A 22,601-nucleotide genomic window follows, 5' to 3' on the forward strand; every position below is an offset into this window, starting at 1 on the left:
TCATGTAGATAGGGTGGTAAAGAAAGCTGTTGGTGTGCTGGGCTTTATAAATCAGAGCATTGAGTATAGAAGTTGGGATGTAATGTTAAAATTGTACAAGGCATTGGTGAGGCCAATTCTGGAGTATGGTGTACAATTTTGGTCGCCTAATTATAGGAAGGATGTCAACAAAATAGAGAGAGTACAGAGGAGATTTACTGGAATGTTGCCTGGGTTTCAGCAACTAAGTTACAGAGAAAGGTTGAACAAGTTAGGTCTTTATTCTTTGGAGCGCAGAAGGTTAAGGGGGGGACTTGATAGAGGTCTTTAAAATGATGAGAGGGATAGACAGAGTTGACGTGGATAAGCTTTTCCCATTGAGAGTAGGGAAGGTTCAAACAAGAGGACATGACTTGAGAATTAAGGGACAGAAGTTTAGGGGTAACATGAGGGGGAACTTCTTTACTCAGAGAGTGGTAGCTGTGTGGAATGAGCTTCCTGTGGAAGTGGTGGAGGCAGGTTCGATTTTATCATTTAAAAATAAATTGGATAGGTTTATGGACGGGAAAGGAATGGAGGGTTATTGTCTGAGTGCAGGTAGATGGGACTAGGGGAGAATAAATGTTCGGCATGGACTAGAAGGGCTGAGATGGCCTGTTTCCGTGTTGTAATTGTTATATGGTTATATGGTTATATGATTGTAGTGCAGCCGTTCCAGAGACAAGGTCCAATGTTCGCAATGAGGTCGAGGGGAATTAGACAGTTCCCTAGTCTATGGAAGATTCTTCCTGATTCCAAAGGAGAAGAAGCTGTTCCTGGGAATGGTGGTGGGCGCTTTCAACCTTCTGTATCTTCTGCCCGAGTGAGGATAAGAATGAATGGCTTGGGTGGGAAAGGTCTTAGATCATGTTGACTGCTTCCCCCTCTTCATTCTCTTCCCCCCCCCATACACCCCCTCTCCCCCCACACCCCCCCCCCTCCCACACCCCCCCCTGCCCTACATACCTCCACCCCCCGTTGGGGAACGGGTTGCGTTGGGGGACCAGGCTCTCGTGTGACTTGGACCCAACGGGTCCCACTTAGTCTAGTTTTCCTTTAATTTCCCTCCAAATTAATTTCTTCCACACAAACAAAGATTTAATATCAAAGCTAACATTATTAATGTCAGGTAATAGTTAAGAATTATAACTAATTAAAATAATAGAATAGAATCAAAAGATAGTGACAAAGATGAATTAAAAACTTAGAAATCAAAATTTCAAAATATTTAAAATGACATTCATTTTTAGACAGATAGATCTATGATTTGCAATGTAATTGTGGTGATGCATGGTGAGCAGATGTTGTTACCTTTTATTGGAAGGGCACATGTGTGAAAGAAACACATCTATTTCATTCTTGATTATAATTTGCAGTGGGTGAATGTTATGGGGCAGGTAGTGGGCTATGGTCATTGCCCATGCATCCACAAATGCTACTTTGATGCCGGCAAACATCCTTCTCATCAGTAAATCAAGTTGAAAAGTGAACCAGTCACTGAAGTTAAACATTGTATTTTGTGTAGGGCCCCGTACATTCGCAGTCTTTATAACGACCACCGTATCTGGATTCCTGCTGAGCAGCTGTAGAATCGATCTTCGAATATGCTGCAACCTTCTGATGTACACTTCTGCTGGGAAAGTGGTGAAATGGGCACAGATAGCAATGGTAATAACTGTGTCTTTCCCTCCTTCAATTTCATTCAGTTTATTTGAAATGTAGTACATATGCTGGCTTGAAAGATGGCCGAATAGGATTGGCGGGCCATGAGCAATATATTCCAGCATGATGTTGTTTTGCATGTCGAAGGCACAGTGAGGGCCATCTATTATTGGATTGCCAAGGTCAAACATTCTAATACCTAAACAGAAAAATACCTGAACACTTAAACTGATAAGTCACAATATTGGTAATGTTAATATTGAAGAAACTGGGATGGGCACTTCAATCCAAACAACATCACACCAAAGGGAGCTGTCAATTTACCTGCCACCCAAGGTAAAGGTTGAACAAAGGGAGAGAATTTTCACAGTGGGGATGGTGGGAAGGACAGTATCTGTAATGGGCTAAACAATGTCCACCACTTACTGCATCCTCCTTCGTTCTTGAGCGTTTGATGTATCAAACTAAAAAGTGATGCAACCATCTTTATGCACCCCATCTAACACTGCCATTGCACCAGAGGCATCTATATTCCACCTAGGCTCCATAGAGGATGTACTTGGTCAGGCTATTGGGAATTATCCACCTTTAAGTGTTTTAAAACCATCAATACCTTCTCTTTGATAAATCATACATGGTCCAAGACATCAACATCTATGTCCCAATTGCTTAGCTTCCACGACCTTCTCCTCAGTAAAAAAACTGATTAGACATTTTCATTTAATACCTACCTCAACTCTTGTGGCACTACACAAAGATGGCTATGCTAATACCTAAGGAGACCTATTCCCTCTCTAGCCTCCCTTTTCCTCTTAATACACCTGTAGAATTTCTTGGATTTGCCTTTGTCTTGACAGCCAGATCATGTCCTCTTTTTGCCTTTCTGATTGATTTCAGTAAACTTCTGCGCTTCTTATACTCACTGAGGGATTTGCTTGATCCCGACTGCCTATAGCCGATATATATCTCCTCAAATGTCCTTGCATCTCCAACCTTGGCTTTGTCCAGGGACCCCGACAGTCCTTTCATCTGAGACGGAGGTTCACATGTACTTCTTCTAACCCCACCTACTTCATCTGGTGTTCCCAATGTGGGCTCCAATGTACATCAGTGAAAGCAAACGTAGACTTGGCGACTTAACATATTTGTTATACTTGACGAAACGTAGACTTGGCGACTTAACATACTTGTTATACTTGACGAAACGTAGACTTGGCGACTTAACATACTTGTTATACTTGACGAAACGTAGACTTGGCGACTTAACATACTTGTTATACTTGACGAAACGTAGACTTATTTTGCTGAATACTTACACTCAGTCCACTGAGACCGACAGGATATCCTGATTGCCAACCATTTCAACACCCCTCCCACTCCCACACTGACCTTTCCGTCCTGGGCCTCCTCCATCACAAATTGGAGGAACAGTGCCTGATATTTCACTTGGGTAGCTTACATCCCAGTGTTATGAATGATGATTCGCTAATTTTAAGTAACTTATACTTCACTTCACTCCCCTCTCCCCTGCTTCCTCAACCTAGTCATTTAACCAGTTCCCCAGTCTCCACATTGCTTCCCTCTAGAGATCACACCTTCCCTAGCCAACAATGGGCCTACCAGGGTACCGCCCTGTCAGAGGGTCATTTGTGACCAGCCGTGATCGGTCCTGGTCTTTTCTTGGCTCCAGGTCTTCATAACACCTACCCCTACTCTCAGTCTGAAGAAGGGTCCCCACTCGGAATGTCACTCACCCTTTTTCACCAGAGATGCTGCCTGGCCCACTGAGTTATGCCAGCACTTTGTGTCTATCTTCTTCTGCACTTCTACAAGCTGCCCAATTGTTGTCTTCAGTAAAGTCCTCTGCAGTAAGCTGTCTCCTGGCCACCATTTCTCCCTGTCTGGCTACAAACTACATACTGTATGCCTGGTGACTTGCTAGATGCAAATACCACATCTAACGCAGACATCTACGGTATTTAAACTGGTGACAGTGAATGAAAGATCAAGTGGCGGTGTGAATCCATCTCAGCTGTCTAGCCTTGTCTAGCCTTGACTTCTTAGCTGTCCAATAAGAGAAAAAGGAGGTTTGTACTAGGGAACCATCTATACCATTGTAAATTAAAAGAAATTGTAGATTGAGGATCAAGTGGGATGTGAACTAAAGAATTAGGAATGACATGATTAGGAATGAGAAGGCGAGTGGAACATTACAGATGAGGATACACTATCACCAGGATAATTCCTGGGATGGCGGGGCTGTCATGTGCTGAGGGAATGGAGCGGCTGGGCCTGTATACTCTGGAATTTCAAAGGATGAGAGGATATCTTATTGAAAGATTATTAAGTGTTTCGACATGCGAGAGGCAGGAAACATGTTCCCGATGTTGGGGGAGTCCTGAACCAAGGGCCACAGTTTGGAATAATGAGTAAAGCAATTAGAACGGAGACGGGGAAACATTTTTTCTCACAGAAAGTTGTGAGTCTGTGGAATTCTCTGCCTCAGAGGGCGGTGGAGGCAGGTTCTCTGGATACTTTCAAGAGAGAGCTAGATAGGGCTCTTAAAGATAGCGGAGTCAGGGGATATGGAGAGAGGGCAGGAACGGGGTACTGATTGTGGATGATCAGCCATGATCACATTGAATGGCGGTACTGACTCGAAGGGCCGAATGGCCTACTCCTGTACCTATTGTCAATTGTCTATCTGACCTTGACTATGCTCCTGAGGTCATATAATTTTCTACATCATTACGTCAGGGTCCTTGGCATTGCACTTCTCTAAATCACTTCTACACCCATCTCCGCCCTGTTCCACACTATTTCAGTAAGATGATTGTCTACAATTACTTTGGTTCATTTAACTGATCCACTTGCACTCTTTTCGTACCACATTTAAGACTGGCTACTCACACAATTGCTGAAATTTCCCATTTCCTTTCTCATTTAACTCTTTTCCTTATTTCAGTTTTGTACTTGGATATAACACGGATAGGCAAATAAGCCAGACAAATCTGTATAGAGTGATAAATCACACTAACCTGGAACAAATTCAATCAAGTATTCAAACCACTGACGCATAGTGGAATCTCCAAACATATGAATCTTTTTCCTACGAAGGCATTCGGTAACTTTTGCAGGAGTGTTGAAGCTGTGAATATTGCAGGTCAGGGACATCCACTGGTCCTTATAATAAAATCCAGATGGTGTAGCCATTAGTTTTCCCCGGATGCATTTGTCAAGAACAATGGCTGAAAATAAGGGGACAAAGAGAAACATTTTGCCTTTGGCTATCTATACATTTTTGAGTGGTTAGGTATAATTTCCATGGACAGAATGTACAAAGTAAACTAATCTGAGCAGTACATGAACAATCTTGTGTCAATGAGGTTGGCAGCAGGCCAGCTGGGTGAATAGTTCCTTTGTTAAGATCCATTAACCAGAAATGAATTTCTGAAAGCTGGGAGGGTGTCTAATTTTGCACCATTATTTGAGAAAGGCTCGAGGACAAATCAGGGAACTACAGGCTAGCGAGCCAGCTGCCAGCTGCCAGTGGTGGGAGAGATGTTGGAAGGGATTCTAGGGACAGAATTGGTGAGAATAGTCAGCAAGGCTTTGGTTGCGGGAAACTGTGTCTCATGAATCTGTCAGGTTTTATTCGATGTCAACAAATGACATCGGTAAGGGCTGTGAATATTCTCTTTATGGACTTTAGCAAAGCCTTTAACAAGATCACACGTTGGTAAGCTTGTTTGCAAGATCAGATCATTTCATAACAAGAGGATTTCAATATAGGAGTAAAGAGGTTCTTCTGCAGTTGTATAGGGCTCTGGTGAGACCACATCTGGAGTATTGTGTACAGTTTTGGTCTCCTAATTTGAGGAAGGACATCCTTGTGATTGAGGCAGTGCAGCGTAGGTTCACCAGATTGATCCCTGGGATGGCAGGACTGTCATATGAGGTAAGATTGAAAAGACTAGGCTTGTATTCACTGGAGTTTAGAAGGATGAGGGGGATCGTATAGAAACATATAAAATTATAAAAGGACAGGACAAGCTAGATGCAGGAAAAATGTTCCCAATGTTGGGCGAGTCCAGAACCAGGGGCCACAGTCTTGGAATAAAGGGGAGGTCATTTAAGACTGAGGTGAGAAAAAACTTTTTCACCCAGAGAGTTGTGAATTTATGGAATTCCCTGCCACAGAGGGCAGTGGAGGCCAAATTACTGGATGGAATTAATAGAGAGTTAGATTGAGCTCTAGGGGCTAGTGGAGTCAAGGGATATGGGGAGAAGGCAGGCACGGGTTATTGATAGGGGATGATCAGCCATGATCACAATGAATGGCGGTGCTGGCTCGAAGGGCCGAATGGCCTCCTCCTGCACCTATTTTCCATGTTTCTATGTTTCTATTAGATCATATGGATTCCAAGGTAGGCTAGACATTGGATTCAAAATTGGTTTGAAGGACAAAGGGTAGTTGTGGAGGTTGTTTTTCTGATTGAAGGTCTGTGACCAGTTATGTGTGGCAGGGGACAGTGTAGATCCACTGCTGTTAGTTAATATTGTTAGTAAATTTATACCCAAATTGCTGATATGGTGGACAGTGAGGAATACTTACACAACAGAGCTCATTTTCTCCATATTCTACTGAATCACAGAGCTATAGAGCATGGAAACAGATTATTCGGACTACTCTGTCCATATTGATCATTCTGGGATTCTGAGCTAGCCCCATTTGCCCACATTTAGTCTATAACTGTCAAAACCGTTCCTATCAATTTCTATCTTATTAAGTAGCAATAGTATCTTCTTCTGCAGCCTTATCAGGCAGCTCATTCCAGAGTGAAAATGATGCCCGAGATCCTTCTTACCCTATGCTCTCTCAAACCTCACAGTAATCTTGAAGTACATAACAGAATAGATCAGTTGGGGAGGTGGGCTAAGGACTGGCCAATGGAATTTAACTGTGATAAGTGTGATACGTTGCATTTTGGTCTGTTAACCAGGGTTGGACTTGCACAGTAAATAGTAGAAACATAGAAACATAAAAAATAGGTGCAGGAGTAGGCCATTCGGCCCTTCGAGCCTGCACCGCCATTCAATATGATCATGGCTGATCATCCAACTCACCTGTACCTGTACCTGCCTTCTCTCCATACCCCCTGATCCCTCCTCTCCATACCCCCCTGACAAGGGCCACATCTAACTCCCTCTTAAATATAGCCAATGAACTGGCCTCAACTACCTTCTGTGGCAGAGAATTCCAGAGATTCACCACTTTGTGTGAAAAATGTTTTCCTCATCTCGGTCCTAAAAGATTTCCCCCTTATCCTTAAACTGCGACCCCTTGTTCTGGACTTCCCCAACATCGGGAACAATCTTCCTGCATCTAGCCTGTCCAACCCTTAAGAATTTTGCAAGTTTCTATAAGATCCCCCCTCAATCTTCTAAATTCTAGCGAGTACAAGCCGAGTCTATCCAGTCTTTCTTCATATGGAAGTCCTGACATCCCAGGAATCAGTCTGGTGAACATTCTCTGTACTCCCTCTATGGCAAGAATGTATTTCCTCAGATTAGGAGACCAAAACTGTACGCAATACTCCAGGTGTGGTCTCACCAATACCCTGTACAACTGCAGTAGAACCTCCCTGCTCCTATACTCAAATTATTTTGCTATGAATGCTAACATACCATTCGCTTTCTTCACTGCCTGCTGCACCTGCATGCCTACTTTCAATGACTGGTGTACCATGACACCCAGGTCTCGTTGCATCTCCCCTTTTCCTAATCGGCCACCATTCAGATAATAGTCTACTTTCCTGTTTTTGCCACCAAAGTGGATAACCTCACATTTATCCACATTATACTGCAACTACCATGCATTTGCCCACTCACCCAGCCTATCCAACCTTGTAACATGTTGCAGATGGAGTTACTACAGATAAAGTATATCAAATTATGAGAGGCAGCAATAAAGTGAACACCCAGTATTTATCCCAACTTAGAGGATTCTAAAATTAGAGAGCAAAGGGTAAGAAAGATCTCAGAGGCATATTTTTCACTCTGGAATGAACTGCGAGAGGAGGTGACAGAATTGCTACTTTAAAATTTCATATCACCAAAGTGATTAGTGGCAGGTTAACCAATAGTACTTCAAGCCCATACCTTTCCTGTTCAAAACGTTAACACCTTCATTTATTGGTACAGTTGCTGTTGAGAGCTGGCTCGGTGAACTCAATGGAAGAGCTGCACTGACTAGATGTATGTTGGGTGATGATCTGCCTCCACTACTGATGGTCCACACCAGGAAAGAGGGTTCAGTTCCAGAAAAATGCAGTTTTATCTTAGATTATATTTTCAACCATCTATTAAAATTATAAAAATACAATTGGCAACCATATCTCCAATAAGAATAAATGGATTGTATTGGTTGAGAAGTGACAGGTGTGTAATATTGAATCAATACTAGCCCTGGAAAATAATACATTTTGCTGAATAAATTATAACTTAAATGTTCTTCAAATTCAAGAAAGAGCTACATGTTCTGTAAAGTTATATTTTGTTTGTAAGGTCTGCATATTTATAGTGAGGAACTGCTTCACTATTCTATTATTATTTCCTCCAATACACTAGACTATAATTTTTTTAGATATGATTGAAAATGATCTTACTTGGTTGAGGTGATGGCTCTACGATTATATAACCCATGGCACAGGGTAATATGGGCTTCTTGACGTTGACGTTACTGCAAATGTTAATACCATTCATTAAGTCACTGTGTCAATATAAAATGCATACAAAGGACAGTCCAAGAAAGTCATCAAATAATCTACTTATCCAACCTAGCACATCGCAATTAACATAGTTTCCACAAGTTTAGCTTCAAATGTCATCTTCTGAATAGTATGGAACCTGTAATTTAGCAAATCCATCTAAATCCAAACTGATCTACGTTAAATTACATTTCTACTGGTAACAATTGATTTTCTTAAAATATCAGACTCTGTAACTAACAACTAAAACATCAGGTTAGAGGATAATCAGAGATTATTCACAATTCAAGCAAAACTTGTTTTCTAGAACAAGGTCTGAAGCCTGGCAGGTCACAGCTGTTCATGCACATGTGGGTGACAAAACTTCTCATATCCAGTCATTGTTCCAGTAACTCATTTACATTTTTTATGATTCTGCTCAGAAAAGAGTCTCTTTCCATTTCCTCCTCCAGGGCCTTCATAATTTAATCCACTTCAAATAAATCACCACAGTCTCCTGTTCCATGGAAGCAACTGAATTTGATTAGTTTTTTGAAGAAGCAACTATGAAGGTTAATGAGGACAGGGTTGTAGATGTAGACTATATAGACTTTATCAAGGCCTTTGTAGCAGTTTAATCAATGGTCATCTGCTCTGGAAGAGTAGACCGCTCGGGATCCAGGGAGAGATAGCTAACTGGAAACAAAATTGGCTTCATGATAGGAAGTAGATGGTGGTAGAAGGTTGCTTTTTGGACTGGTGGTCTGTGAATAGTGGTGTGCCTCAGGGATCAGTATGGGGTCCATCGCTGTTTGTCATCTGCTTGAGATTTGGATGAGAATGTACAAGGCATGATAAGCGAGTTTGCAAATGATACTAAAATAGGTAGTTTCATAAACAATGAAGATGATTATCAAGAACTATGGCAGGGTGTTGATCAGCTGAGCAAATGTGCCCAGGGTTTGCTAATGGAGTTGAATGTAGTTAAGCATGAGCAGCTGTATCTCTCTATTGTAGCCACATGGCTAGCAACTAAACATCTACAAAGCAAGTCATTGTGAGACAATTGTTGTAAATAATCATTCCAGAACAGAGGGTAGTCACAAGCGATGGTAGATGCCGGAATTTGGAACAAAAAAATAAACTGCTGGAAGAACTCAGCAGGTCAAGCAGCATCTGTGGAGCCAAAGGGATAGTCGTCTCAGATTGAAACTGATGCAGGGTCTCAAACGTGAAACATAGACTGGGGACATTATTTTCCATTTGATTATTTCACACATGCTCAGCTCATGGTCTATAAAGTTTACCGAGAAGACCAAAATAATTAACAACAATTTAACTGGAAGAATATTGATACAGAATAGAGAATCAGCAACTGTTGCAAAAGGCCATCCATCGATGGCGATTAAACTATGTGGGACAGACTGTAATCAGATCTTCATGATAGAAGGAAAAGCAGAAGCAAGTAGCAGTCTATCTTCTCATCATTCTCACAGGGTTTCCAGGCTCAGAGGTAAAATGAAGTGAAAACACAACAGTGACCATTTAGTTGTATTAAGGCAAGAAAATCTCATAGTAACAAAGGCATCAAACTCAGGAAAAAGGGCTTTATCACTATGGCAATAAGGAATAACCAGATGTACAGGTTAAAACGATGAAATAGCAATGTAGGAAGATTTAGTTGTTCTCCCATGTGAGAATATTGTCAGGAGCAATCAAATCCAAGCTCCAATTTCCAATTGTCTCATTTGGGATTTGAGGACCCCCAGCCTTCTAGAAGATTGATGTGAAAACATCAAAGAAACATCAAGTACACCAGGAGTGAGTGATATTACTCGAGGACAACTGACACAGAAGGCGAACCCTGACATCTTAACTCAGAGAAGATTACAACCCATTGAAGTAATCCCAACCAGTTCATTTTACATCTGGAATCCAAGTCCAAGTGTTTCAATTATTGGGCAGCAAGATAGGAAAAGCTATATCAGTAAATTAGGTGATTAAGAATTACAAAGTTCTTGTTGAATGGTTTAGTTAAATGCCTGTAAATTTATAAACATAGAAAATAGGTGCAGGAGTAGGCCATTCGGTCCTTCGAGCCAGCACCACCATTCAATATGATCATGGCTGAACATCTAAAATCAGTACCCTTTTGCTGCTTTTTCCCCATATCCCTTGATTCCTTTAGCCCTAAGAGCTAGGGGGGGGGGGGGGGGGGGGGGGGGTGAAAGGAGGAGGAGCCCGAAGGCTGAGGAAGGGGAGGAGACAGCAAGGACTAACAATATTGGGAGAATTCAATGTTCATTCCTCCAGGATGCAGACTCCCCAAGCAGAATATGAGGTGCTGTTCCTCCAATTTCCGGTGTTGCTCGCTCTGGCCATGGAGGAGACCTAGGACAGAGAGGTCGGATTCGGAGTGGTAGGGGGAGTTGATAAAGATTAAGTTGTGTCAGTGCCTTCTTTGTCACCACATCAATTGAGCCCCCACATTGCAGAGGTTTCAGTCAGTCAGCATCCTTGGATGGGCATGTCAAGTGATCATCTCATCATTACAATGCAGATGTCTTAACAACAAAAAGGAGTTGCAGAGAACTTGTTAGTTAGGGTAAGCTGGACGAGTCAGTGTAAACTCTGCAAGTCAGCCTCAAGCAGTGCTCAGTATACCTTGTGTTCAAGAAGGAACTGCAGATGCTGGAAGATCGAAGGTACACAAAAATGCTGGAGAAACTCAGCGGGTGCAGCAGCATCTATGGAGCGAAGGAAATAGGTGAAGTTTCGGGCCGAAACCCTTCTTCAGACTGGTCTCAGGTTCACAACTCAGTCTGAAGAAGGGTTTCGGCCCGAAACGTCACCTATTTCCTTCGCTCCATAGATGCTGCTGCACCCGCTGAGTTTCTCCAGCATTTTTGTGTACCTCAGTATACCTTCCCTGCTTTGACAGAGGGATCTGACAGAAAAGTTAATTAAGTAAGGCTGTAATTAACAGTCACAAGAGTTTGCCATTATAAACCCATCCCTGCAAAGACTAGATTTGCTGCATTCCAACTGGATGTCTGTTGGTGATAAGGTGCAACATTGTGGTGAGAAAGACTATGAAACATTTTGGAGCAACAATGTGGCCTTGTTTGGACATCGCTCTCCATGGACAATACTTCTGTTTGTGAACACATCGAATAGATCCATGGCTTGTGTGCCATTGTGGGGCAAATGCAGGATGCATATTAATTTCTGTAAACACCTAGGGAGAAGGAACCAGTTCCATATGGATAGGCTCACTTAACTTTGTGCTGGAAAATAAAACACCTCCCTATAATATTTCAAGGAGTGGACCAAGGTAGTGGGGGTTCAACTGAGGAACCATTTAGAAAATTAAAGACAGATTACAAGATGGTTGTGTAAGGTAACACATGTGTAATAAGACCAATGTTGTCAGGATGGATCAGAACCCCTGCATGTAAAAAGTACCCTCCAAATAGAGAGTAGAGAAAAACGATAAACAGACAAAATAAAAATACATTTTACCTGAACCCATGAAGCATTCAGGGCCGGCCTTAGGATGTGCGGGGCCCAATTGGGAACAATTTTGGTGAATCTCAGATTCCCAGCCAAGGTGTGTCAGCCCAGTTATTTAGTATATATTATGAAATTGTACACTAGGTGGTATGGATTCTACACTGTGTGAATCTCTCCTGCTCCCTCCCGTTTGGATGTCAGTAGCTCCGCCGGCTTCCAACCTTTACCGTAGCTGCTAATTATGTGATTGGACACAATGCCCTTGGAGACAGCGGCTGGTTGGCCGCCAAATAAAATTGTCAAATCTGTAACAAAAATCGCTGGTCGGTGCGAACTCAGTGGATCTGGTTGTATCTCCAAACTAAACAGTATAACATGCAGGTACATTCATTTAAAATTAAATTCAGTGATTATTTCACACGATCTCTCACTGTGTAAAGCTCAATATCTGACCAATTTCTGTTTAACACGTTTGGTCTGCCGTGAGCATTTTGCTCTCCCAAAACAGTTCATATCTAGCAAACCGATCAACGAACCAGACAGCAGTTGGACGCAGTCATAGAAACATAGAAAATAGGTGCAGGAGTAGGCCATTCGGCCCTTTGAAATTGCACAGCCATTCAATATGATCATGGCTGATCATCCAACTCAGTATCCCGTACCTGCCTTCTCTCCATACCCCCTGATCCCTTTATCCACAAGGGCCACATCTAACTCCCTCTTAAATATAGCCAACGAACTGGCCTCAACTACATTCTGTGGCAGAGAATTCCAGAGATTCAACACTCTCTGTGTAAATTTTTTTTTTCTCATCTCAGTCCTAAAAGATTTCCCCTTTATCCTTAAACTGTGACCCCTTGTTCTGGACTTCCCCAACATCGGGAACAATCTTCCTGCATCTATCCTGTCCAACCCCTTAAGAATTTTGTGGGTTTCTATAAGATCCCCCCTCAATCTTCTAAATTTTAGCGAGTACAAGCCGAGTCTATCCAGTCTTTCTTCATATGAAAGTCATGACATCCCAGGAATCAGTCTGATGAACCTTCTCTGTACTCCCTCTATGGCAGGAATGTCCTTCCTCAGATTAGGAGCCCAAAACTGTACGCAATACTCCAGGTGTGGTCTCACCAAGACCCCGTACAACTGCAGTAGAACCTCCCTGCTCTTATACTCAAATCCTTTTGCTATGAAAGCTAACATACCATTCGCTTTCTTCACTGCCTGCTGCACCTGCATGCCTACTTTCAATGACTGGTGTACCATGACACCCAGGTCTCGTTGCATCTCCCCTTTTCCTAATCCGCCACCATTCAGATAATAGTCTACTTTCCTGTTTTTGCCACCAAAGTGGATAACCTCACATTTATTCACATTATACTGCACCTGCCATGCATTTGCCCACTCACCCAGCCTATACAAGTCACCTTGTAGCCTCCTAGTTTAGAGGGGTTTAAACGGTTTAGAGGGCTTCAGATGGGTTTAGAAGTGTTCAGAACTGTTGTAGAGGGATATAGGGGGGGGGGGGGATAGAGGGGGTTTAGAGGTGTTCAGAGGGTCCCAGAGGGGTTTAGAGACGTTATAAGCCCCCCGTGAGAAATTGTATTTCTCTGAAATTGAAGATATAAAGCTGGAGTAACTCAGCAGGACAGGCAACGCAGCGACTCTGGAGAGAAGACCCTCCTTCAGACTGAATTGAACTCTCGTCGGTGAGAGTACTTGTGATTGTCTGGAGAAGGGTCTCGACCAGAAACGCAACCCTCTCCCTAGAGCCGCTGCCCGTCCCGCTGAGCCACCTTCAAAGCCAAACAAAAAACACAGAGTGCTGGAGGAACTCAGCGGGCAAGGCGGCTGCCTCACCCGCTGGGTTTCTCCAGCATTTTTGTCTACCGCTAAACGTCAATGATTCCGGGAATGCTGAGGCGACAGGGTGATAGAGAGGGAGTGGGAGAGCTAGAGAGAGACGAGATGGGGAGCGGGAGAGAGAGCGCGAGAGAGAGAGAGGGAGCAAAAGACAGAGAGACACAACGTGGGTCGGTAGGTGAATGACTAACCTGCACACCAGGAAGAAGCCCCTTCTCGCGGTCCGGGACCCTCACTCATGATGGTGAGTTTAAAGAAATTCTCAATGTGTCATCGATCTACATTCCTCAGTAAATGTAATTGTGTTTTAAACAAGTATTATTGACGCCGCGTGAATTTTATTCAAAGGAACACGGCGTCATTAATACTCATTCAAAACACAATAACATTTACTGAGGAATGTGGATGGATGCAGATTGATGACATTGTATAACAACTTGTTAACTATTTCATGTTAAGAAGTGGTAACAGTACGAGTTAACAAATCATTTGTGTCTGATGGCCGTGCAGCGGTTGTTATACATGTTCGTTTAAAAATAAAATCCGGAAGGTGAATTTAAAAAAAAATCTTTATTTAACAAAGAGAATTCGTATTTCCGTACGAAATACGGAACATTAGTGCGGGGCCCCCATTAGGCGCGGGGCCCAATTGGGGGCAATCGGTCAAATCGGCTTAAGGCTGGCCCTGGAAGCATTCATTATAATATCATCACATTGGTAGCATAAATAAAAATAAACAGTATCGTTTAAATATAAAGACCATTGGTTATAAGAAGAGGTTGGACAAACTGGGATTGTTTTCTCTGGAATGTCAGAAACTGACGGGCTACCTGAGAGAATTATGTCGGGGTGGGAGATTGCAACCTTCACGTGGTCCACCCTGTTTCGACGAATGCAATCACCCCGGCGTGCACGAACAGATCAAACAGAACAAGTTGCCTTACAACTTTAGGTTGTGCACTCCATACGCCAGAAAAATATAGAATTATGTTAATTTATGACAGATAATGATAGGCCAGATTATCAGAATTTTTTTCCAGAGTGAGATACTTAGCACTTGTCCAACTGAAATTCCATCTGTCAGTTTCCAGCCCAAGCTAATACAGATCCTGTTGTAATCTTAAATAACCTTCTTCACTTCACTATACCAAAAATGTTGGTCTCACCATGCCACCTACACGTTCAGCCAAATCATATCGTTGTGAAACAACTGATCCCTGTGGCACATCATTGTTCATAGGCCGCCAATTTGATCAACAACTCTCCACTATCACTCTCTGACTTCTACACCAAGCCAATTTTGTATTGAATTTTGTTAGCTCACCCTGGATCCAATGTGATCTAACCTTCAAGACCAGCCTACCACGTGGGAGCTTATCAAAGACCTCACTAAATACCTTGCAGTCAATGTCCACTAACCTGCCCTTGTCAATCCTCTGCCACCTCTTGAAAAAACTCAATCAAATTTAGGAGATGGGATTTCCCATGCATAAAGCCATGCTGGCTATCCATAAATCAGTCCTTGCCTTTCTGAATGCTGGTGGATCCAATCTCTCAGAATTCCCTTCAGTAACTTTCCCACCACTGATGTTGGGCTCGCCAGGCTATAGTTCCCTAGCCTATCCTCTCCTTAAGTAAAGGCACAACTTTAGCCACCCTTCTGTGGGGGAAGTCCAGAACTAGGGGTCACTGTTTAAGGATAAGAGGGAAATCTTTTAGGACCGAGATGAGAAAATCATTTTTTACACAGAGAGTGGTGAATCTCTGGAATTCTCTGCCACAGAAGGTAGTTGAGGCCAGTTCATTGGCTATATTTAAGAGGGAGTTAGATGTGGCCCTTGTGGCTGAAGGGATCAGGGGGTATGGAGAGAAGGCAGGTACAGGATACTTCCTTCGCTCCATAGATGCTGCTGCACCCGTTGAGTTTCTCCAGCATTTTTGTGTACCACAGGATACTGAGTTGGATGATCAGCCATGATCATATCGAGTGGCGGTGCAGGCTCGAAGGGCCGAATGGCCTCTACTCTACCTGCGCCGAACTGAGAGGTAGCAAGTCCTTGTAGCTCCGAGTTTTGTTTTAGTGTTTTAACGTTTTAGTGTGTTTTGTTTAGTGTTTTATTTAGTTTTGTTTAGTTTTTGTGAAGGACAAGGACAAGGACTTGGATACAAGTCCTTGTGAGCTCAGAGTTTTGTTTAGTGAACAATTTAGTGAACAATTTGCGTTTAGTAAAACTAAAATCATGGATTTCGTTATGAAGCAAGCGCTGGGTGCTTCTGAAGGTCCTGACGTGCATGAAGGCACTGAGACTGGGAAATGCACAGACTGCACCAAACTGCTGCAGACACTGGATATATTTGAAACGAGGATAGCAGCATTAGAAAAATACAAAGGACTAAAAATACTGCAAGAGTCAACGACAGAGACGGACCATGAACACGTCCTCCAGGATACAGTGCCGATGGGTGAGTTAGCTGAGCTAGCTCCGACAAACACACAACTAAATGATGACGATGAAAGCTACATTATATCCTTCCCGAAACTGGACAAGAGAGAGACAGTTCCAGCTGCCACTTACTGGCACCAAGTCGGCGCTAAGCCCAAACGGAAAACCACAGTGAATCAACAAGTTCACTCGACGCCAAATGCTAGGCTACCCAAAGCTAAAGTAGCACGTACCAGCCGGATTAGCCCGTCCTCGAAGCTAACTCTGCCGCTGAAAAACAGGTTCCTGTCACTACGAGAGTCCACGGACGACAGCCCGCAGAAACGTGATGAGAAACGGAGACGGAACACGTCGCCAGGCAGGCAAGCTGCCGAGAGTCCCGAGATGCGTCCGGACAGACGGCGCGGACAGAGACGGACCATGAACACGTCGCCAGGGAGGCGAGCTGCACATGGGTCCGTCACCTCAAGCCCCGGGGCGTGTCCGGACAGACGGTGCAGACAGAGACAACAAGGGCCCATCACACAGAAAGCGGATGAACCAGACACTCTGATTGTAGGAGATTCAGCCATAAAGGATATAACCAGTAAGAAGATCAAAACATGCTGCTTCCCAGATGTGACGGTTAGTGATGTCAACCAGAAACTAGCCACAATTATATTGGAAAACCCAAAAATCCCACAGGTAATTGTGCATGCAGGATTTAATGATATTCGAAAAGAACAGTCAGAACTTTTAAAGAGGGATTTTACTGAACTATTAGATACACTGGACAAATTAGACATTAAGTCATTCATCAGTGGTCCCATACCAGTAGTTGACAGGGGAATAAACACATTCAGTCGGCTACTTGCACTGAATACATGGCTTTCCAGAGTCTGCAATGAAAGAGGAAGGAGCTTTATTGACAACTTTAACTTGTTGTGGGGGCGCAAATATCTTTTCAGAGCAGATGGTGTACACTCAAACAGGTTTGGCTCAAGACTGTTAAGGGACAATCTTCTCTTCTCGCTCTCCCACAAATCTACCCTGCCGCGGTCTGACACACAGGCCGCAGTCAGACCACAGGTAGAGAAGCGAGGCAGCAGCCCCCCCCCCCACACATCTACCCTGCCACTGTCTGACACACAGGCCGCAGTCAGACCACAGGTAGAGAAGCGAGGCAACAGCCCCCCCCCCCACACACATCTACCCTGCCACTGACACACAGGCCGCAGTCAGACCACAGGTAGAGAAGCGAGGCAACAGCCCCCCCCCACACATCTACCCTGCCACTGTCTGACACACAGGCCGCAGTCAGACCACAGACGTTGAGGAGAGACAACAGCCCCCCCCACCCACCCATCCCCATTGACGCGCCCTTACCCTCCCTACCATCCCCCACTGCTGATGCTGGCTTGGAGAGGAACGGCCACCACCCCCCTCTGCACTCGCCCATCGACGATGACCTCCACCCTCATCTCTCCCATAGCCATAACAACACCAGCTCCACTGTTTCCTCCCATTATGATTTTCCATATGAATTGAAGAAACAGGAAAAAGGTGGCATTAAACTTGCATCTCTGTCTATGATGCTCAGCCCACGCCCCATATCAGTACCATTGCCACGTCACGGCCGCAGGGAGATAACAACCAAGCGGAGGGTGCCACAGCCCCCCTCCTGTATTGATAGCAGTCCTGAATATTACTGAAACAAGAAAGGGTTCAGCCGTAGACACATTACGAAGGAAGTTCCGCATAATCAGCTGAACCCAAGGTCGCCTACGTCAAACTATGGCACCTTCTGCATTCCTGTTGTGACTACTAAGAGAGTAAACAAAGGGAAACTTAGACACACTGCTAACCTAACAAACCTAATACCTTTTACCTCCAAACCTAAACCAACCATAAAGCCTATTAATAATACCATCAGGATGGGTCTGCTTAATGTTAGGTCTCTTAATAACAAATCATTTTTAGTCAACGATTTTATTACCACCTCTAAACTGGATTTTATGTTTTTAACTGAAACATGGCTAGAACAAAATAACAGTGCAACCATTCTGATCGAGACAGCTCCTCCAAACTATAACTTTTTTGATGTATGTAGATCTGGAAAAAGAGGTGGAGGGGTTGCTGCTATATTTAAAAATGTATTTCAGGGGAAACAGATGTCACTTGGTGATTTTCCATCATTCGAATACCTTTGTGCTGAATTGAAATGTTCCCCCAGAGTTCTCCTATTAATTATTTACAGGCCTCCTAAATATTATGCTAATTTTTTCGATGACTTTACAGAATTATTGTCTAGCATCTCCACTGACTTTGACTGTCTAGTTATAACTGGTGATTTTAATTTTCATACTGATGATTTGAATGACAAGGGTGCAAAATAATGTTTTACTATTTTAGACACCTTTGACCTGTCTCAACATGTGAAAGAGGCTACTCATTGTAATGGGCACACCCTGGACTTGATTATCACAAAGGGTCTCATTGTTTCTGATATTTTCGTGACTGATCCACTTCTGTGTTTTCTTTAATATATCTTTTATTCCCGACATACAGACAAAATCAAATACTGTCAAAAAACAGTATATAAATGAACATTCTAATGTACTCTTTAAAAATGCCATCTCCTTCTTACCACCTCTAAACCCATGTTCTGCTGATGATCTTGTAGATAACTTTAACTCCAAAATTGTGAAAGTTATAGATGTCATTGCACCTGTTACGGTTAAAACGATTTCTGGTAAGCAAAAGGCACCCTGGAGAAAAGCTGCTTTTGTAACAGCCCAGAAAAGAGAATGCCGGAAAGCTGAGCGCATCTGGCGGAAAACAAAACTTCATATTCACCATGACATCTATAAAGAGAGCCTCCGTGCCTACAATTTAGACTTAAAAAGTGCTAGAGAAACATTTTTCTCCAATATCATTAACAACACTAATAAGGCAAAAACCCTATTTGCAACTGTTGACAGACTGACCAACCCCCCAACACAATTACCACCTGAACTCCATTCCACGCAGAAATGCAATGAGTTTGCATTATTCTATACAGATAAAATTGAAGGAATCAGACGTGCCATCAATATCACCGCTTCAAACAAAAATGTTGGATCACCACCCTGTTTAGGCAAAGGTAACGTGGCAATGATGACATGCTTTAATGTCATAGACTCTAAAACTCTTGTGGAAACGGTGACACAACTAAGGCCATCCACCTGCTGCCTTGATGCTTTACCTACCAACTTCTTTAAGAATGTTTTTGACTGCCTAGCAATAGACATACTGCAAATAGTTAACAGCTCTCTTCAATCAGGCAATTTCCCAAAAGCCTTGAAAACTGCAGTTATTAAACCTCTTTTAAAAAAGCGGAGCCTAGATGCCTCTATTATTAACAACTATAGACCAATTTCAAACCTATCTTTCATAAGTAAAATCATTGAGAAAGTTGTCCTCCAGCAACTTAATCACTTCCTGGCTTCAACTGGCTGCTACGACAACCTCCAGTCAGGATTTCGACCTCTTCATAGCACCGAGACCGCTCTTATTTAAGTTGTAAACGACATCCGTCTTAACACAGACTCTGGCAAAGTTTCAATATTAATGCTATTAGACCTCAGTGCTGCATTCGACACTGTTGATCACTCAATACTTTTGGACAGGTTGGAAAAATGGGTGGGGCTCTCAGGCACAGTCTTAAGTTGGTTCAGGTCATATTTACAAGATAGGAACTATTTTGTTTCCATTGGCGACTTTGTATCAGAACCAACCAACGTGACGTGTGGAGTACCGCAAGGTTCGATCTTAGGGCCCTCTTTATTCAACATCTACATGCTCCCACTAGAGCAAATCATGCGAAATAATAATATTGACCACCACTGCTATGCCGATGACATTCAAATCTATGTAGCGCTATCACCAAATGACTATCGCCCCATAGATCTGTTGCGCCAGTGCATTGAGCAAGTCAAAGACTGGATGTGCCAAAATTTTCTCCAACTAAATAAGGACAAAACGGAGATAATTGTTTTTGGTGCTAAAAAAGAAAGGCTTAAAGTAACCCAACACCTTCACTCTCTGTCCCTGAAAACTTCAAACAAAGCCAGAAATCTTGGGGTCATTATGGATTCAGATTTAAATTTCGACAGTCACATCAAATCAGTAACAAAATCGGCCTACTATCACCTCAAAAACATAGCAAGATTAAGAGGATTCATGTCAGCTCAAGACTTAGAAAAACTTGTACATGCCTTTATTAATAATAGGCTAGATTATTGTAACGGTCTCCTTGCAGGTCTTCCAAAAAAAACTGTCAGGCAGCTACAGCTTGTTCAGAACGCTGTTGCTAGAGTTCTAACAAAGACCAAAAAATTTGAGCATATTACACCAATTCTTAAATCCTTACATTGGCTCCCTGTATGTCAGAGAATTGATTTTAAAATCCTGCTGCTCACCTATAAATCACTACATGGTTTAGGGCCAAAGTATATCACTGACATGCTTCCACTATATAAGCCTTCTAGACCGCTAAGATCTTCTGAAACCAATCTGCTAGTGATTCCCAGAGTAAATACAAAACATGGGAAAGCAGGATTTAGTTACTATGCAACAAATAGCTGGAGATTTAAGACTTGCCTCAACTTTTACCACTTTTAAAACAAGACTGAAAACATTTATGTTTACTTTAGCTTTCAGCTAAATCTTAACTACATTGCACTTTTAACTTTTGCACTTTTTATAATGCATTTTTAATTTGCTTTTCTTTTCTTTTAGTTCTTCTATTTTATTTCATTTTATTATTTCATTTATTGTATGACGTTTTTATGTGAAGCACTTTGAGTCTGCCTCGTGTATGAAATGTGCTATATAAATAAAGTTGCCTTGCCTTGCCTTACTCCTGCACCTATTGTGTATGTTTCTATGTTTCTGTCTTCCGATACCTTACCTATGGTTAATGATGAATTAAATATCTCTGCCCAAACCCCTGCAATTTATTTCATCCCACCCCACAATGTTCTAGGATATACTCGGTCAGGCTCCAGGGATTTATCCACCTTTATGTGTTTTAAGGCAGCCGTAATAATAAGCAACTGACCTACCAACCAGCATGTACTTGGGATACGAGAGGAAACTGGACGACCTAAATTTTTATTAATAAGTTAATAAATACGATTCTGTCCTCTGCTTGAATTTATGTGCAACAGCGCCAACTGTTGGACCTTTATTGTGAAAGGTCAGTTGCACATGGAAGTAGGAAGTAGGAAGCAGCAAGTAGCCTCCTGTCTTTGTTTGTCTCTCATGTTTTAGCATCAGAAGCAATCCTTCCCAATCCTAGCTTAAGAAAGCAATGACTGTAAGTTCATATTGTTTACTGTATGCTTGGAATGCTACATTGGAGAGTATTTATGGCAGATGATGTTAACTCCATAGCATTTGTGAATGTTCAGATTGTTAGTAGGCAGCCACCTTAACATACAAGGAATAGGATTTGCAGTGGCATTAGATGGATTTAAGTATATTGCTTGTTATATATTTGCCCTATATGTTTCGCTGTATTAGAAGATTTGTTTATTTCTATCTAAATGTATATTTCTGCAAAGGTGAGTAATATGTGTATCTTCCTTTTCCTTTATAGTTTTCACTCGTTTTTCAATAATAAGAATGTGACAGCACTAGAAAATCATTAAAGTTAAGAGCTGAGATGCTCACTTCCTGACTCGTGTTTGATTATTGAATCGAGTTTGGCTGGCTGTCAATCTACTGTTAACAATCACGTAGGGAGGACAGTTACAAATACTATAAATCAATAAGATCTACATAAATAAAGAACCAAAATGAATTGTAACTTAAAAGCAAAAAGCTGCAGATGCTAGATATCTGAACTAAAAACAGAAAACACTAAATGGAAATATCAAAATATAAAACATAGAATGTAGGTGGAATACCTTTGGATAAACAGCCTCTCTTCTCCAATTAGATAATCTGTCAAATATCCACCTCCAATTTGATTGATTCGAGTAGAACACGGAAGATTTTCTGGTTTGTAACAGAACCAAGGCTCTCCTGTCCTGATATCAGTAAAGTTACATAGTGGTTTAATTGGAGTTAAAAACAGATTGCAAACAGTAGACTTTGAAATTGCTCCAGCTTTGAAAGTGCTTTTCATATAAATTCGACCTGGTCGTTCTTCACGCAGCCGTTTTAGTACTTTGACCCCTTCACTGGGATGAACGAGGGAAACTGACACTTGGACTTTTCCCGGCCAGGATAAAGTAAAATTAATGTAATAAAATCCATTTTGGTTATCTATAACTGTCCCTGCTGAACCAGCCTTTAACTCTGGGGTGTGAATCCGCGCTTGCAGATAGTC

General features: G+C 42.4%; 1 protein-coding gene across 1 annotated transcript in view; it reads right to left on the reverse strand.

Moving 5' to 3' along the window:
* Positions 1 to 1,261: 1,261 nt before the first annotated feature.
* LOC116981499 (NXPE family member 3-like) overlaps positions 1,262 to 22,601 on the reverse strand; it is a 28,256-nt gene continuing 6,916 nt past the window's right edge. Inside the window, exons 2-4 of the mRNA XM_033034547.1 lie at positions 8,349 to 8,422; positions 4,719 to 4,928; positions 1,262 to 1,879 (exon numbers count right to left, since the gene is read on the reverse strand). Of these exons, the coding sequence (XP_032890438.1) occupies positions 1,326 to 1,879; positions 4,719 to 4,928; positions 8,349 to 8,422 (838 nt within the window). The 3' untranslated portion in view covers positions 1,262 to 1,325. The remainder of the gene's footprint in view (positions 1,880 to 4,718; positions 4,929 to 8,348; positions 8,423 to 22,601) is intronic.

The sequence above is a fragment of the Amblyraja radiata genome, chromosome 15 (assembly GCF_010909765.2).
Source record: "Amblyraja radiata isolate CabotCenter1 chromosome 15, sAmbRad1.1.pri, whole genome shotgun sequence".
Classification (NCBI taxonomy): domain Eukaryota; kingdom Metazoa; phylum Chordata; class Chondrichthyes; order Rajiformes; family Rajidae; genus Amblyraja; species Amblyraja radiata.